The sequence below is a fragment of the Capra hircus genome, chromosome 18 (genome assembly GCF_001704415.2).
Source record: "Capra hircus breed San Clemente chromosome 18, ASM170441v1, whole genome shotgun sequence".
NCBI classification, from domain to species: Eukaryota; Metazoa; Chordata; class Mammalia; order Artiodactyla; family Bovidae; genus Capra; species Capra hircus.
This window is the reverse complement of record NC_030825.1, coordinates 56,115,648-56,131,408: the sequence shown is the minus strand read 5'-3', so window position 1 is coordinate 56,131,408 and position 15,761 is coordinate 56,115,648. Positions and strand designations below refer to the sequence as shown.

Below are 15,761 nucleotides of genomic sequence, written 5' to 3'. Positions count from 1 at the left end.
CTCTAAGGTTCCACTCTCCGAGTCCCGCCTCCTCCGCACCGAAGGTCCCGCCTCCTGGCCCCGCCCCTCCACCAAGGTGGGCCTTTCTCGTGGCCTCGCCTCTTCAAATCCAGGCGTGGCCACTTTGGCCACGCCCCCAGGCCGTAGCGTGCCCTCGTAGTCCCGCCCCTCTCGGAGATACGGCTCCTGCCTCCCGGCTCCGACCCCCGACCCAGCAGCTCCTTGCCCGAGACCTGGTCCTGGCTCCGCTTCCCACCTGCCCCGTCTCGGTCCCCGCCCACCTCACCTCCCCGATCATGCCGTTCCAGACGCCGTCGATCTTTTTGCCGTGCTTGCCGTTGGTGACCAGGTAGAGGTCGTAGCTGAAGCCAATGGTCTGCGCCAGCCGCTTCAGAATGTCGATGCAGAAGCCCTTGCAGCAGCGCTTTTCCGGGCGGGGGGCATCGGGCGGAGGGCTGCGGGGGCGATCGGGCTCGGGAGCGCTGGGGACACCCCGCACCCCCACCCCACGCCTTAGGGAGAGAGGGACGAGCAGCAGCCAAAACGATGGCGGGCGGCGCTTTCTGGGAAAACTGAGACTCCGAGGAATTACGCGACTTGTCCAAGGTCACCCCGCTGGAGGACTTTCCGAGGCCCAAGGGGGGTGGGGTCTGGGGGGCCAGGACTGCAGGAGACTGCAAGGGGGGGTTTTGAATCGGGAACTCCTGGGTCCCAGGCTGTCACCTGTGGGTGCGGTTGAGCTGGCTCCGGCAGGGCACAGAGTCTCGGATGCAAGTGCCACTGATGGGGTCGGCGGGCTCCACGATGACGAAGGGCCGCTCTTCCAGCGTGGCCACCGTGAGGTGCTGCGTGTCATCCACTGGCTGCAGGAAGCGGCCGTAGCGCGACCACAGCGGGTACTTGAGGCGGAGCGTCTGCTGCTCCCAGCTGCCCACCTTGGCCAAGAGCAGGGGTTCAGGCTTCCTGAGGGGGGACTTTCCAGAATGTTCTGGCCTTCCTGGCCCTGCTTCCTCAGAGCCCCAGGCTCCCAGCTCCTTCTCCCTCAGATCCAGAAGTCCGGACCCCCCTCCCCCACCTCTCCCCAGGACCTGGAAACCCTTCAGGCCCATGACGCTGGGCTTTCTTCTACCAGGATCCAGGGGTCTGGGTTCCCAGTTCTTTCCTTGACCACCTGGAATCTCAGGCTCTCAGCCCCTTCTCCCTCAGAGGCCAGAGCCCAGGGCCTCAGCCCCCACCTCTGCCAGAAGTCTGGGTCCTCACTGCTTCTTCCCCAGGACCCAGGAGTCCCACTCCTCGCCTGTGCCTGAGGTCAGCGCTGGCACTCACCACCTCCCAGGTCCTGTCTCGGGTGAGGGAGATGACCACCAGGGAGGGGTTCACAAGGAAGCCGTCCTCATTGAAGGAGTAGTCCCGGTTGTCCCAGGTAATATTCATGAAGTACCTGCCCAGGAGGAAGGGAGGGTAGTGTGGGGCCCTGAACTGGACCTTGGCACCTGAAGGCAGAGAAAGTCCCCTTGCTACTGACCAACCCCACCCCACCCCCAGTTCAAATCTCTCTTCCGGGTTCTTGAAGACCCGAATATGCCCCTTCTTCACTAGCCACTCTCCTTCGGCAGCCCGGTGCCCCCAAGACAAGGTCCCAGACCCTTAGCCTGAGTTTCGGGATCTCAGGGCTCCACCTGCCTCTGCAGCCCCATCTCTGATCACTTCCCACGGGCATTCCACCCAAACCCTTTCCCTGCCCCACCACACTGTATGTGGGGTGTCCTCCAAACGCATCAAGTGGTTTCCTAGCTCTAGGTCTTTGTAGGTGCTTTTCTCTCTGCCTTCCCTGGCTCAGTTGGTAAAGAATCTGCCTGCAGTGCAGGAGACCGGGGTTTGATCCCTGGGTTGGGAAGATCTCCTGGAGAAGGAAATGGGAAACCACTATAGTATCCTTGCCTGGAAAATCCCATGGACAGAGGACCCTGGTGGGCTACAGTCCATGGGGTGGCAAAGAGTTGGGCACGACTGAGAGACTAACGGTTTTCACTTTTTCTGTCTGCCTAGGAAAAAACCCATGGAAAAAGAAAGACTCCGAGCTTCCACTGCAGGGGATGCGGGTTCAATCCCTGATCAGGGAAGTTCCACATGCCGGGCAGTGCGGCCAAAAGGAAAAGAAAAACTCTTATTCTCTCCTAATCCTGACTAGTTCTTAGGTGTTCGAGACTCCGCTCACGTCTTCTTTCTGGACAGAAGCCCTGGGAGGGGCTCTGGACTCCCAAATATCTTCACTATACAGTGGCAGCCTGCACTCTGAATGCTTGTCACATCACCCTGGTCACTGGACCAGACCCTCAGCTGCCATCCTCACCCCCTCACTCCCCCTCCCGCACCCCCCATGCAGGGCATCCATCCTCAAATCCCATCCTTCCTGCCCTGGGGATATCTCTGCCCCAGCCCTCCTCTCTGTCCCTACAACCCTCCAGGACCCTACCCCAGCCTCCTACTTTGCCTCCAGCCTCCAATCTTTCTCCTCTAATCTGAACCCATCCCACCCCAGAGGGGTCTGTCTACACCCCAAACTGACTCCACTCTCTCCTGCTCAGAGCCCACTCATAGCTCCCGAATGCCCTAGAATACAGTTTGAACCTCTCAACCTGGCATTCAAGACCCTCGTAGGGACTTCCCTGATGGCCCAGTGGCTAAGACTCTGCTCTCCCAATGCAGGGGGCCCAGGTTTGATCACTGGTCAGGGAACTAAGATCCCACATGCTGCAACTAAGACCTGGCACAGCCAAATACATTTTCTTTTTTTAAAAAAAGGGCCCTTGTGGCCTGTCCCCCCTCCACCTAACCAGCCTCATCCCTCCCAACCCCTAAATTCTCCTGCCTTTATCCACCCTGAGCTATTACGGTCCCACCAAACTGCCCCAAGTTTTTCTCCCCGCTGGTCCTTTGCACAACGCTCTTTCCCTTCCCTGGATTATCTATTTCTGGTGGACTCTCGATTGCCTTTGAAGCCAAATCTAAATCCCTAACCTGGCCTAAATGCCCTACCTACACTGGGCCGCGTGTCATTCCATCATATTCTGCCCGCTTGCCCACTGTGCTCCAGACACACTGGCTTTATTTCAGGCATTTCCAGCCCCAGGGCCCTTAAACCTTCTGTTCCCCCTCCCTTCTCTTCACACGGATCTTTTGATAGTTGGCTCTCTCTCTCTGTCTCCCTTTTGTTTCTGGCCCTTCTTCTCAGCCTATGGGATTTTAGTTCCCCAACCAGGGACTGAACCCGGGTCTTCTGCAGTGAGATCTGGAGTCCTAACCACTGGACCACCAGGGAATTCTCCTGGCTCTTTCTCTTTATCCATTTTTTTTTTTTAACCTCCAAATTCCCCCTACTCAGAAAGGCCTTTCCTGACGACCTCGTCTAACCTAGCACCATAGGCATTTCTCATTACATTCTGCCTGCTTTATTTTCATCTCAGAAGTTATTACCCATTGATGTTTTTTTTCTCTCTTTTCTTGTTTGTCCACTGATTGTCTCGCTTATGAGACTGTGAGCTCTGTAAGAGCAGAGGCCTTGTTCAACATTATACTCTGTGTATAAAGCAGGGCTTGGCACATCGCAGACTCTTGATAAAGGGCTTTTCAACAAATGAATGAATGAGCAATTTATTCTTCGGGTCTCAACTTAGATATCACCTCCTCCTGGAAACTTCCCTGAAACCATAGGCTGACCCATAACTTGTGTAGTCTAGTCTGGAACGTTGACTGGGGCCAACCCAATTCCTCTCCTGGGAGAAAGTTAGCTGTGAGATTTGGAGGGATGGGTGGTGGACAGGGCTTCCCAGGTGGTGCTAGTGGTAAAGAATCAGCCTGCCAATGCAGGAGACGTGAGAGATGCAGGTTCAATCCCTGGGTCGGGAAGATCTCCTGGGGGAAGGCATGGAAACCTGCTCCAGTATCCTTGCCTGTCCATGAGATGGCAAAGAGTCGGACACGCCTGAAGGGACTTAGCACGCACACACGTGGCAGACACAATGGGCTGAAATGATGAGTATCATGAGGGAACAGAAATTCTGGGTCATCAGAAGAACTGGGCAGGGAGAAGAACTGCCTTCTGTGGGGACAGGTAGAGACAGAGATGGAGATGTTGATGAAAGAGTAGCTAGAATTGAGGAACTGGCCTCAATTCCTGATGTCTGAGTTTCTGTGTGTGTTTATCTTTTCCAATAAACCCCATTTTCCCCAAGGAAACTTGAATGAGACTCTGCTTCCTGCGACCAAAAATGTTCTGGCTTAGCAGTGCCTCCACGGTGCTCCCACAAAGCCCGTGCAACCTCCATTATTGCAAGTATCATGCTGAGCTGTCATTATGCCGTCCCTGTCTGCTACCCCTACAGGACCCCGTGTTCTTTGAAGAGAAGTCCACGGTCTTATTCATCTCTGCGTTCCCAGGTCTCAGCAGGAGCCCTAGTTCCTAGCGGGCGCTCAGGAAGTATTTATGAACGAGGGAGGCTTCTATCATCGTCTGGTCCCTGGATCCTGATTCCCAAATCACCACTTCTCAATTCTCCTCCCTTAGGCTTTCTTCCCCACCTCTCACCTCTTCCCAAACTCAGCTCATCCTCACTTCAGTATCCAAGGCCCCTCTTTCCACTGCTCTGTCACCAAACTCCCAAAGCTTCCTAGGGTAGAGATGCTGTTTCTCAGCAAACCCTGGTCCCCTCATCTAAAACAGTAGTGTGTCAGTTGGGTACACCCCTGTCCAGCTAGAATCAACATTCCCCATATTCTCTGACATTCCTTGCAGCTAACCCAGGCCATGGGCAGGTGATATTCAAACTCTAACAATCAGTGTGGCACAGACACTAGCCAATCAGAATTGGTATCTAGCCAATCTGCATGGATGTGGCTACAAACTACCAGGAATTCAAGCCCCTGCCAAATGACTATGTTCTCACGAATGGGATGTAAGACTCATCCCTTCTGCCTCACTAGCCAAAAGGAAATGGTGTGTTCTCCACTTCCTCTCTTTCCCCCTTCTCACGAGCTAGAATTCAGACATGCCCTTTGACCCAGCTTCCACCTTATGGAAAGATGGCAGAGCAACAAGGTGGGAGGGTCCTGGGCCCTTGAATGACCACGTGGAACGATGGAGTCTCCTGATAACCTGGACCATGGATTTCTGGTAGTGAGAGACCTCTCTACCTTGTTGGAGACATCGCATTGTTGGGTCTTTTTGGTTACTGAAGTTCAGATCCTACGCTAACTAGGGTGGTGGTGGTGGTTTAGTCACTAAATCACGTCTGACTCTTTGGGACCTCTTAATGACCCTTGCCAGGCTCCTCTGTCCATGGGATTTCCCAAGCAAGAATACTGGAGTGGTTGCCATTTCCTGCTCCAGGGGACCTTCCCGACCCAGGGATCGAGCCTGCATCTCCTGCATTGCAGGTGGATTCTTTACTGCTGAGCCACCAGGGAAGCCCCCCAACTAGATATTTTACCGAACCTAACATGCTATCACGGAAAAGGCAATGGCACCCCACTCCAGTACTCTTGCCTGGTAGATCCCATGGACGGAGGAGCCTGGTAGGCTGCAGTCCATGGGGTCACTAAGAGTCGGACACGACTGAGCGACTTCACTTTCACTCTTCACTTTCATGTACTGGAGAAGGAAATGGCAACCCACTCCAGTGTTCTTGCCTGGAGAATCCCAAGGACGGGGTAACGTGATGGGCTGCCGTCTATGGGGTCGCACAGAGTCGGACACGACTGAAGCAAGTTAGCAGCAGCAGCAGCAACATGCTATCAACTAGAAGATGTATCCTATTTTTACAACCATGAAGGGGAAAAAAAAGCACTGCCCATGAAATCATGATAAGCGATGACTGTAAGACATGTCTTGATTTCAAAGACATTAAAACTGCAAAAACGCACAGGCTAAAATCATGAAATACAGTAATCTCCTGGTATCTCAGGTGTCTTTGTCCAAATCGCTTGACTGAATCCCAGAAAGGAGAGCCAATTTCACTTATTTTACAGAGAAGGAGATTGAAGTTCTGAGAGGCAAGGTGACCCATTTGAGGTCACCAAGCACCCCAGGTGATCTGGCTCAGGAGTCCTCCCACGGCCCTCCCAGCCCAGCCCTGCTCACCTGTGTAGACTCTCCCCTCGATGGGTGCGGTTCTGGGCACGACAGTCGTGGCCAAGTTCAGGCAGGAAGCCATAGTCACGCAGCAGGGCCTGGGCACCTCTGGCCACAACGGCCACACCAGCTGCCACACGCCGGGCCAAGTCATCCCGCCAGCCTGCCGAGCGCACTGCAAACAGCCCAGCAGGCAGTGGGGCGCCTCCTGGCAGAAGAGGCGGCTCCCCGGGGGCGCCTGAGCCCCCGCCTCCAGCCAGCTGGGGCCCCACCATAAACCAGACGTAGCCAGGCCCAGTGAGGCCAGCCTCCTCAGCTGCCCGGAACACAGGCTCGGCCTCCTCACGGGCACAGAAGAGCAGGCGGATCTGGGCGCTGACACTGCGGAGCTGGGCGCCCAGCACAGCCTCGCCAGCCCCAGGGTCCAGTGTCAATGCCCCACGGTGCTCCCAGCCCACCAGGCTGCCATCAGTGAGCACCTCGATGTAGGACAGGAAGGCCCGGTGGCCGGGGGCACGCGTGGTCACGGCTACAAAGGACGTCCAGTCGTATTCCTCCAGCACCTCGAAGATGACCTGAAGCTGCTGCTCTGTGGACGAGCCCAGCTGCAGAAAGGTGGAACCTTTCTCCTGCAGAGGAGAAGGAGGATGTCAGTCCTCCCCCATGTGGAGATCTCAGCTCCTAGCTGCTGACCTTCAGCAGCCAGCTAGGGGCTCACAGCTCCCAGGGATCCAGAGGGGACCTCATCTCCCAACAATGGATAAGGGCATCACAGCTCTCAACATCTAGCTGTTTGCCAAACCCATCTCCTTTCCTTGCTTGGGGCACAGAGCTAGACTGGGGTTAGGTTTAGCCTCTGGACTGAGTTCTAGGCTCATCCATGAAAACCTCTCCGCCTATGCACCTTACTCTTCCCTGTCCGAGGGCAGATGCAGAGGCCCCTGAGGAGGAATCTAGGGGATTACAAAGCCACAGCATGGAGGAAACTGAGTCCCTGAGTCAGAGCTTGGAGGAGAGCCAACTCCAATCAGGAACACCTGTTTGGATTTTATATGAGTGAGGAACAACCTTCTATTGAGTTAAGCCACTAAGTGGGGGTTTATCTGTTACAGCAGCTAACATAACCCTAGTGAACACAGGCAGCAACCCAGGAAAGAACTACAGTTCCCAGCATCCACTGAGAGGGACTACATCTCCCAACAGGCCATGAGGATGCTGAAGGTAGTCTTTCCCAAATGGGAGAAGCTTTACTGGGTAGGCTTGCCCTTCTCTGCTTTTTTTCCTACCTTCCTGTCCCCTCCTTCTCTGTTTCCTTTGCTAGACTCTCTTCCTCCGTCAGAATTCTAAACATAGGAGTGCCCTCATCTCCTCTTTCCTTCTCTGTCCTCTCTTCCTGGTGATCTCATCCAAACCCATGGGTTTAAATATTGTCTCCTGTGGTCTCCAGTATGGTAGCTGCTAGCCACCCATGACTATTCAAATTAAATCAAAGTTAAATAATATTTAGTTCTTTGGTTATACTAACCACACGTCAAGTGCTCAACAGCTCACATGGCTAGTGGCTATCATATTTGACAGAGTAGATGAAGACCACTTTCATCATTTCGGCAGAAAATCCTGTTGGACAGCCCTTGGGCCCACATCCAGGCCATCTCCAAGTCTTCTCAGTTCTCTGTTCAAAACATGACCCCAGCTGTTCATTCTTCACTATGGCCCCATCATGACCCTCATTGCTTCCCCTTTCTTGCCTAGACGACAACAGCTTCCTAACCCATCTCTGCTTCCTTTCTCGAACCTTTCATTCTCCAGACAGCAGCCAGAGTGATCTTTTCAAAATATTAGTTGGATCGCCTCCCTTCTTGGTTGAAAACCTTCCAAAAATTCTATGTCAGAGTCAAAGCCAAAGTCCTCTCTGTGGCCCATAAGGCCCCACATGACCTGGTCCCTGTGGCCTCTTTGACCTCATGTCCCGCCAGCCCCACCTCTGCTCTTCCTCAAACACCTCAGGTTCCTTCTAGACTCAAGGGCTTTGCCCTTCACTGTCACCTTTCTCAGGGACACCCCCCCCACCCCGGCTCCTTCCCCTCCTCCGCCCTCAGGTTCAGCTCAGTTTTACCTCCTCAGGGAAGCCTCCCCTGACCACTATGCACGGCCTTGGTCATTACCTCTCCTCCAGGACAGATTTCACTATCTGTTATTTGTTTTGTCTGTCTCCTCATTAGAAATGCAAGCTTCGTAAGAGCAGAGACCGTGTCTTTTTTTTTTTTAACCTTCCCTAACTGTATTCCCCAGAACCTGAAACAGCCCTGGCACAGAATCAGTCCTCAATAAATCTTCCAGTAATGCAATGAGACGAGCAAGTGGACTTTCTCCCTAGGCACATGCCTGTGGTTAAATGTGAGCGGGTTACGGCACTTGTCCTGAGGGTATGAGGTTTCCCAGAATGCTATGAGACCCTGTGAGGCCCTCATGCTTGGCAGCTGAATGTGTACTCAGGGGACCACGTTCCCAGCATTCAGTGGGGGCACAGATAGAGCTGTGAGGACCACGCTAAGACACTAAAAGGACTACATTTCCCAGAAGGCAATGGGTATGCACTCAAGGGGCCACAGTGAAATGGAGGGGCACACACTTCTCAGCCGCCATGGAGGCAGGAGGGACCGCATCTCTCCGTATCCCAAGGAGGCGTCAGCCAGGAAGTAGTAAGTTCACCTCGCAGGTGATCTGCCTACAGATCTCTGGACAACCCCATGCCAAAGAGAAGAAAGTTGGACAGAGGTCTTTCCCAGAGTGCTCGAGACAAAAGAAAACTACGAGTCCCGGCATGCAACAGAGATCTAGTCACAAAGCCGCCGGGCCCTCACAGCAGGGAATTGGTGGAGACTTAGGCTCCACCCACTCAGGTGGCCCCATCCTCAGGCGATACCCACTTCTCTGTTACACTGGCTCCACCCCTGAATAGGCCCCGCCTCTTCTCAGACGCCTCCTCTAAACTGACCTGGTTCTTCTCAGTCCGCACACCAGGCTTGTTCAAATCCTGCCCTTCCCTACCAGCAGTCCACTCCAGCTGACCCCTCCTGTGCCCTCGGGAGGCAGGCCTCTCTCCATGCCACAGCCAGCTAGCTCCAGCCTCTGCCCCTGCCTTCCCTGCAGGCTCCTGACTTTGACCTCTCAATGGCTGAGCCTGCCTCTAAGGGGGAGGCCTTCATCTTTCCAGGCCCACTCTCTGGATTCTCGCTTTCCACGCATTCCAGTTGGGTACCTCCCCTGCCCAAATCCCACCCCCAGACCGTCTTCCTCTCTAGACTCTGCCCCTTTAGTACCGAACTGAGGGCCTGTACTCCCTGGCCTCCCTGGCCTCCCCCATCACCAGCTAGCCTCGCCCCTTCCTTCACTCACCTCCCGCATCACCAGCTAGCCTCGCCCCTTCCTTGACTCACCTCTTCCTTGACTGGCCTTCCCCCACTTTCTAGCTGCAAGGCTACCCATCTCTCTCTCACTCACTAAGGATGCCTCCCTTTCTCATACTCTTCCTTCCACCAGATGATTCAGTCCTTCTACATTGACCTCTAGACCTCATGCTCAGCCGGCCGGGCCCCTCCCTGTCCCTCAGTACTTAATAATCCTTTTTCCTGGTCACCGTCTCTGACTTTCTGGCTCCTGCTTACTCTCTAGCCTTCACCCCTTTTTGAGCCCCATTCCTTTTCACTTGACACCCCGTCGCTGATCCCAGAGCCCACCCCCTCACTCAGATCTTGCCATCGCAGGCATGCCCCCTCTGGCACCCACCCAGTCCTCGCCCCTCGCTGGCTAGCCTCGCCTCTTCCTCGGTTCCCACCCCCTCCCGATTCACCGCTCCCGCAGCCTCTCAACTCTTCCCATAGCCTGCTCACCTCAGACCCTGTTTCTAGATGATTCCCCGGCACACTCTGTACCTCCTATAGATCACGTCCCTCCAAGTCAGCCCCGCCCGTTACCTACACCTGACCTTTACATCTGTCCTCACTGTATTCCCGAGGCTGACCCTCAGGACTGGCCACGCCCCTTACCACCCGCCCACCCACGGCCGGCCCAGGCCCCGCCCACGGGTCGCCCCCCGTCCCCGAGCCCCGCCCACGGGTCGCGCGCACCTTGGGCGTGAGCACGAGCGCCGCGCCGCCGTGCACGGCCACGATGGGCAGCGAGGTCTGCGCCGACAGGAAGTCAAGGATGGGCGCGACGGCGGGCGCGCGCGAGTCGTCCTCGAAGACGACGCCGTGCACGCGCAGCCCCGACAGCAGGTCGCAGAGTTGCAGCACGAGGCTGCGTGGATCCGAGCCGTTGAGCACCAGCGCCACCGGCCTCACGTCCAGGCCCGGGCTGCGCACGGCCGCCGCTACGGCCGGGCCCAGGCGCGCCGCCTCGGTCGCGTACGCGGGCCCCGAGAACACGAGCGCCACGTTGAGCGGTCGCGCCCCGCCGGGGCCCCCGCCAGGCCCGCCGGCCCCGCCCGGCCCCGGCACCTCCTCCGGGAACGGGCTGGCACAGGCCAGCGCCAGCAGCAGCAACATCTTAGCGGGGCCCCGAGGGCCGCGGGGGCCACCGGCGCCGCGCATCGCCTGCGGGCCCTGCCGGGCGGCCTCTGAGCGCGAGGGCGCCCGGGGAGGGACACGGAGGAGGGAGGGGGGGGCGCAGAGATGGGGCGGCGGACACGCGAAGCAGAGAGAGGGACAGGAATGAGAGACAAGAGGTAGAACGACAGAGACAAGGAGTGATACACGGTGAAGGGGAGATGCGAGGAAGGAGAGATGCGGAGGTAGGAGAAAGGTTGGATGGAGTAATAGCGGGAGAGACACAGGGAAATACGGAGGCAAAGGGAAAGATACAGAAGCGAAGGGGGAAACAGGGAGAATGGGTAATGGGGCCACAAAAGATACAGGAGTGGGGAGAAGAGAGAGACAAGGGAGGACAATGAGACAGGCCAGATGGAAAAGAGACCCGCAGAGACCAGACCAGAACAGGAGCAGAGAGAGAGAGGCCCAGGAAGATAGGAAGACGTGAAAACACCCACAGAGAGATGGTCAGGGAGAGAGAGTTGATGGAGTGGAGGAAAGAGATGGAAGAAACAGACAGGGACAGATAGGCTCAGAGTAACACAGCGGGAGATAAGACGGAGTGACAGAAATAGGGAGGGAATGAGAGAGGCAGGAGAGATGCAGAGATAGACGAAGGAAGGTGGGAGAGAGGAGAGAAACCCGAAAGTTGGACCGAGAGAGGAAGGTGGAAAGAAACCCCAGGAAGATGGAGACAGAGACCCCACAGCCGCCACAAGGCACGCACCCACAAAAGACGGAGAAACAGGCAGAATTAGAGATTGAAGAGGCAGGCAGAGCAGACAGAAAACACAGGAAGACAGAAATAGCGAGGCAAGGCAGAGATCAAGACCCCCACCAGGGAGGTGCCCAGCACAGACATGAAAGGAAGGCCGGGAAGGCGAGTGGCAGGAGGGACCAAAAATAAAAGGAAGAAAAAGTGAGGGGAACAAAAAAAAAAAGAGAGAGAAAGGGAAAAGGGGTCAGGTGTGTTGGGGGAGAGAGAGAGAAAAAAAAAGAAATTAGTGGGCCATCCTGCAGGGAGCAAATGCCTCTGTGACTGTACCCCTCCCCTGGAACACAAACCCCCCAACCCATCTTTGTCCCCTTACTCCTACCCCCGTCCCTCCACTCTCAATAAGAGCTAGAAAGAGTCACAGTCCAGACTGGGCTCTGGGGTTAGGGGGAGCACAGCTGTGGAGAGCTGGGAAGGGTGGGGGTCCCTGGCTCCCAGCCCAGAGCAATTTGGTAAATGAGAAGCGATACAGCATCTCTTCCTCTGTTCCCTGTTGAATACTAGCTGCCTGGGGTGGTTGGGCTGGGAGCCCAGACTCCTGGCTCCTGGGTCTTGAGGAAGGAGGACCCTGGGGGCCTGGACCCCTGCTTCCCAGAGAGGGATTTGAGCCTGCAGAAGGGGCTTCTGGAAAGGGGTGAGGGTCCAGACAAGGAAGGGCTTGCTCTTAACTGTCAATCAGCCTCCTGTCCGGTTGCCATGGTAGCGCAGAGCCTCCATCCACCCTACAGCCAGCCAGGGGTAGGGGAAAGGCCCACACCCCTTTGCCTGCCTAGAGGCCTCACTCCCTACCCCGCTACCCCCAGGCCTTCCCAGGGACCCTGGGGCACTGTCTCCCGAGGGGTGGGGGTGGGGGCTCCTAGCATGCTTCAATCCTGGCTCCCCCTCGCCCCTCCTCTCCTCTGCCCTTCCCCAAGCAGCTGGTTCAATCAGTGCTCAGAATAGCCCCCCTCTGCCCCAAAATAACCCACAGCTGTGGCCTGGCACTCCCCCCTCCCCAGGATAACACTGGCTCTCCCCTCCCTTCCTGGTGGCTGCTCACCCCTCAGCCTCTTCTCTGCCTCTCTCAGACTCACCCCTGCCTGGCCTCTGGCCTTGGGGATTCTGGGGTCCTGCTCCCTGGCTGAAGCCCAAGAGGGTAGCTCCTGCCCCACCCTTCTCAAGAGGCTGGATGCCCAGTTCTCTCCGGTGAGGGATTCGAGAGGACAGTCTCCCACCCCTCCAGGGATGGATAGAGAGGTGGCAGCCCCAGCCGCTGGGGCAGTCTGGCGTTCCAACCCCCAAACCTGCACCCTCAGGGATCACATTGTTCAGGCCTCCAATCACCACCTCCTCGTGAGTCTCAGTCCCCACTTCCATCCGCACAGGGCCAGAGTCCAGAACCTCATACCCTGCCCCGTCAAGGGCCCAGGACACTGCGCCCCCAGCCCCCTCTTCCCTCAGACACAGAAGCCCCATCCTCCCAATTTCTCCCATCAACTCCGGAATCCTGACTCTCGGGCCCCTTCTTTCCCCCAGACCCACCGGGGACTGTGGGTGCTCAGCTCCATCCTTTCCCAGGACCCAGGAGTGCCGGCTCTCTCCTGCCCCCAGACTCAGGAATCCAGGGGCCCAGCCTCCTTTACACCCAGGACCCAGGAATCCAAGGCCCATAGCCCTCTCATCCCTTAAGGACCCCTTGTGGTCTCCCACCCCATTTGTCCAGTATCCTCGGCAACCCCTGCCCCAGCTCCAGCCTCTCTGAGTCGCCCCACTCAGGTCCTGTGCACAGTACAGTCTGTCCCCCAGCTGAGGAGGAGGAGGGTGCCAGAGATTCCTGGGGTGTCCCTGTCTCCATCACTCCCCCCGGATCCATCACAGAAGAGATGAGAGGCCACTTCAATACACAGCCCGCGTTCCCCACCCCCCCACAGTTCGCGTCGTGCTGCGGACGGCTCCCGCCCCCCCACTCCAACCCCATTCTTTCCCCACCCTAATCCTGGTGCTTGGAAGAGGCTAGAAGGGTATTCCAGAACCTTGAGGAAGGGATGGGAGCTTGGGGCGAGGGGTGCCAAGGCCTGGATACTCTCAAGGTCCTTGGCAGGGGTATTAATAGCCGACTGGCAGCTGAGGAGGGAGGGGAGATGGAGCTGGAGAGAGGGAAGCGGACCAGCCGAGGAGGGAGGCTGATGCTGGCAGTTGGGGGGGGGGGGACGGCTCAGAGAGGGAAGGTGAGAGGGAGAGATGGGGGACAGAGAGACGGGGCATCAGGTGTATGGGGCTGGGGAGAAGGATCAAAGTGTCAGCAATGGAGGGGTTAGGAGATCTGGGGTGCAGAGACCTGGGGAAAGGGCTCAGCAAGGGAGAAGGAGATAGGGGGCAAAGATTTCCCCCAGAGACCCCTGTCCACCATTCCAGCCCTCTCCCTCCAACTGAGGCCCCTTGCCAACTTTCTCTGTCCTAGATCTGGAGCGGGGCGGCGGCGGGGGGGGGCAGTCCAGGTTCCCACCCCCTCCCCTGCAGCCCTACCCCAGCCTTACCTTTTCATGACCCTGTTCTGGGGGGTGTTGCAGGGGTGCCAGGAACGGAACCGGAGTCCAGCGACCCGAAGATTCGGCGGGGGGCTCAGGGAGCCGCGGGGTGTGTGTGTGGGGGGCCAGGCCCTGGGGCGGCGGCGGCGGTGGCGGCAGCCGGGACCTCCTGCCCGGCCCTGGCTCCCTGGCTCCGGCTCTCTCTTCCTCAGTCCGTCCTGCCCTGTCTGTCCCCAAGGTTGAGGCCACCCCGGCTAGGCGAGGACGCGGCTACACATGTTGCGCTGGAAGTTGGGCCCCGGACATTGCGGAGGCTGTCGGGGTGTCCTCTCGCTGCTCCGACCCCGTGGGGATCCCCCCTCCGCCCACCCGGGGTGCCCCCCTCTGCCGCTTCAGCCCCGGCTCCTCCCCCCCGTCCATGTGTCCGGTCCCGCCTCTCCCTGTCTCATTCGCAAACCCCCACTCTGTGCCCTCAGTGCCCCCCCCAAGTCTGTGTCTGTCTGTCTGTCTGTCTGGGTCACCTCTGAAGCCGGTGGCTGGTGTGTGTGTTTGCGTAAGGGGCAGGCGGGAGACAGCCTGTCTGGGCGACTGCTTGCCCCTTCCTGCTTGGCCACCTCCCACCTCCAGGCACCCCCCCACGTCCCCACTCTCAAATACAGGCAGACACACACATATACACACACGCATACACGCACCACCTCACTTCCCTGGGATTCCCCTAAACACCCCCAGAGCTTGAGGAGGGAGACACACACACACACACACACACACACACACACACACACACACTGGAGGGTCTGATGGGCCAGGCTGCTGTTGCTGTCAGGGGCTGTTCAGACAGACAGGAGGACACAGGCAACCAGATGCCCGGCCGGACGCAGGCAGGAGGCGCAGAGCCCAGGTACACACCATGCATCCGGGTTTGGGGGAGGCTCGGAGGGAGGAACCTGGGGGGCCCGCGACACCCAGGCAGGTGGCTCGGGGTCGAGACAGACAGACCCCTCCCTCCCTCCTGCCCGCCCGCAGCCGCCGCCGCAGCCCTTACAGACACACCCCCCCTCCAGCCCAGCCCCAGACACCCGCACACACAGATCCTCACCGGGCAGATGGCAGACGCACGAGAGACCCCTGGGGGCCAGGCGGACCCACCCAGGCCGACACCCCCGAGCCGGGCACCGGTGGCCAGGGAGGCTGCAGGCGGGCGGAGGGCGGTGGCGGAGGCCAGGGCTTGGAGGAGCCGGAGCGGGAGGGACTCGCACACTCGATCTGTTCTCACACACTCACACACACACACACACACACACACTCTCACTCGGGATAGGATTAACATTCAGTCCTCGTCCGCCCCTGCCGGGAGACCCACAGCCCCCCTCTTGGGCTCCCTCGGGACCCCTCCTCCTGTCATGGCTGGGGGAGGGGGCCGGCCCCCTTCCCAGCTCCCAGCCTCTGCCTTCCCCCTGGGACCAGAGAGTGAGGGGCTGCAAATAAATCCGGGGAGAGGGGAAGGGGCGGGCGAGGGGGGAATGTCGGGGACTCCGGACCCAGACCTGCGCTCCAGGGCCCAGGGGCTGCCCGCCCTCCGCTCCCTCCCCACGCTGAGGTTTGTGAAGCAGGAGGCCATCCCCAGACTTGAGTCTGTCACACTAGGACCCATCTTTTGGCTTCGATTACCCTGGGAGGCCAGGCCTGCAAGAAGGACTCCCTCATGAAGCCAGGAATCCAGGCCCCCAGGCCCCTCCTCTCTCAGCCCACCTCCT

General features: G+C 58.0%; 1 protein-coding gene and 1 long non-coding RNA gene across 2 annotated transcripts in view; one reads left to right on the top strand and one right to left on the bottom strand.

Annotated features, from left to right (window-relative positions):
* GRIN2D (glutamate ionotropic receptor NMDA type subunit 2D) overlaps positions 1 to 14,362 on the bottom strand; it is a 34,522-nt gene extending 20,160 nt beyond the window's left edge. The window contains exons 1-6 of the mRNA XM_018062704.1: positions 14,014 to 14,362; positions 10,261 to 10,751; positions 6,140 to 6,759; positions 1,327 to 1,441; positions 724 to 935; positions 287 to 455 (exon numbers count right to left, since the gene is read on the bottom strand). Coding sequence (XP_017918193.1) covers positions 287 to 455; positions 724 to 935; positions 1,327 to 1,441; positions 6,140 to 6,759; positions 10,261 to 10,725 — 1,581 coding nt within the window. The 5' untranslated portion in view covers positions 10,726 to 10,751; positions 14,014 to 14,362. The remainder of the gene's footprint in view (positions 1 to 286; positions 456 to 723; positions 936 to 1,326; positions 1,442 to 6,139; positions 6,760 to 10,260; positions 10,752 to 14,013) is intronic.
* Positions 256 to 3,642, top strand: LOC108638004. The gene is made up of 3 exons (XR_001919536.1): positions 256 to 349; positions 1,275 to 1,423; positions 2,050 to 3,642. It is a non-coding gene; the product is annotated as an uncharacterized LOC108638004 (long non-coding RNA).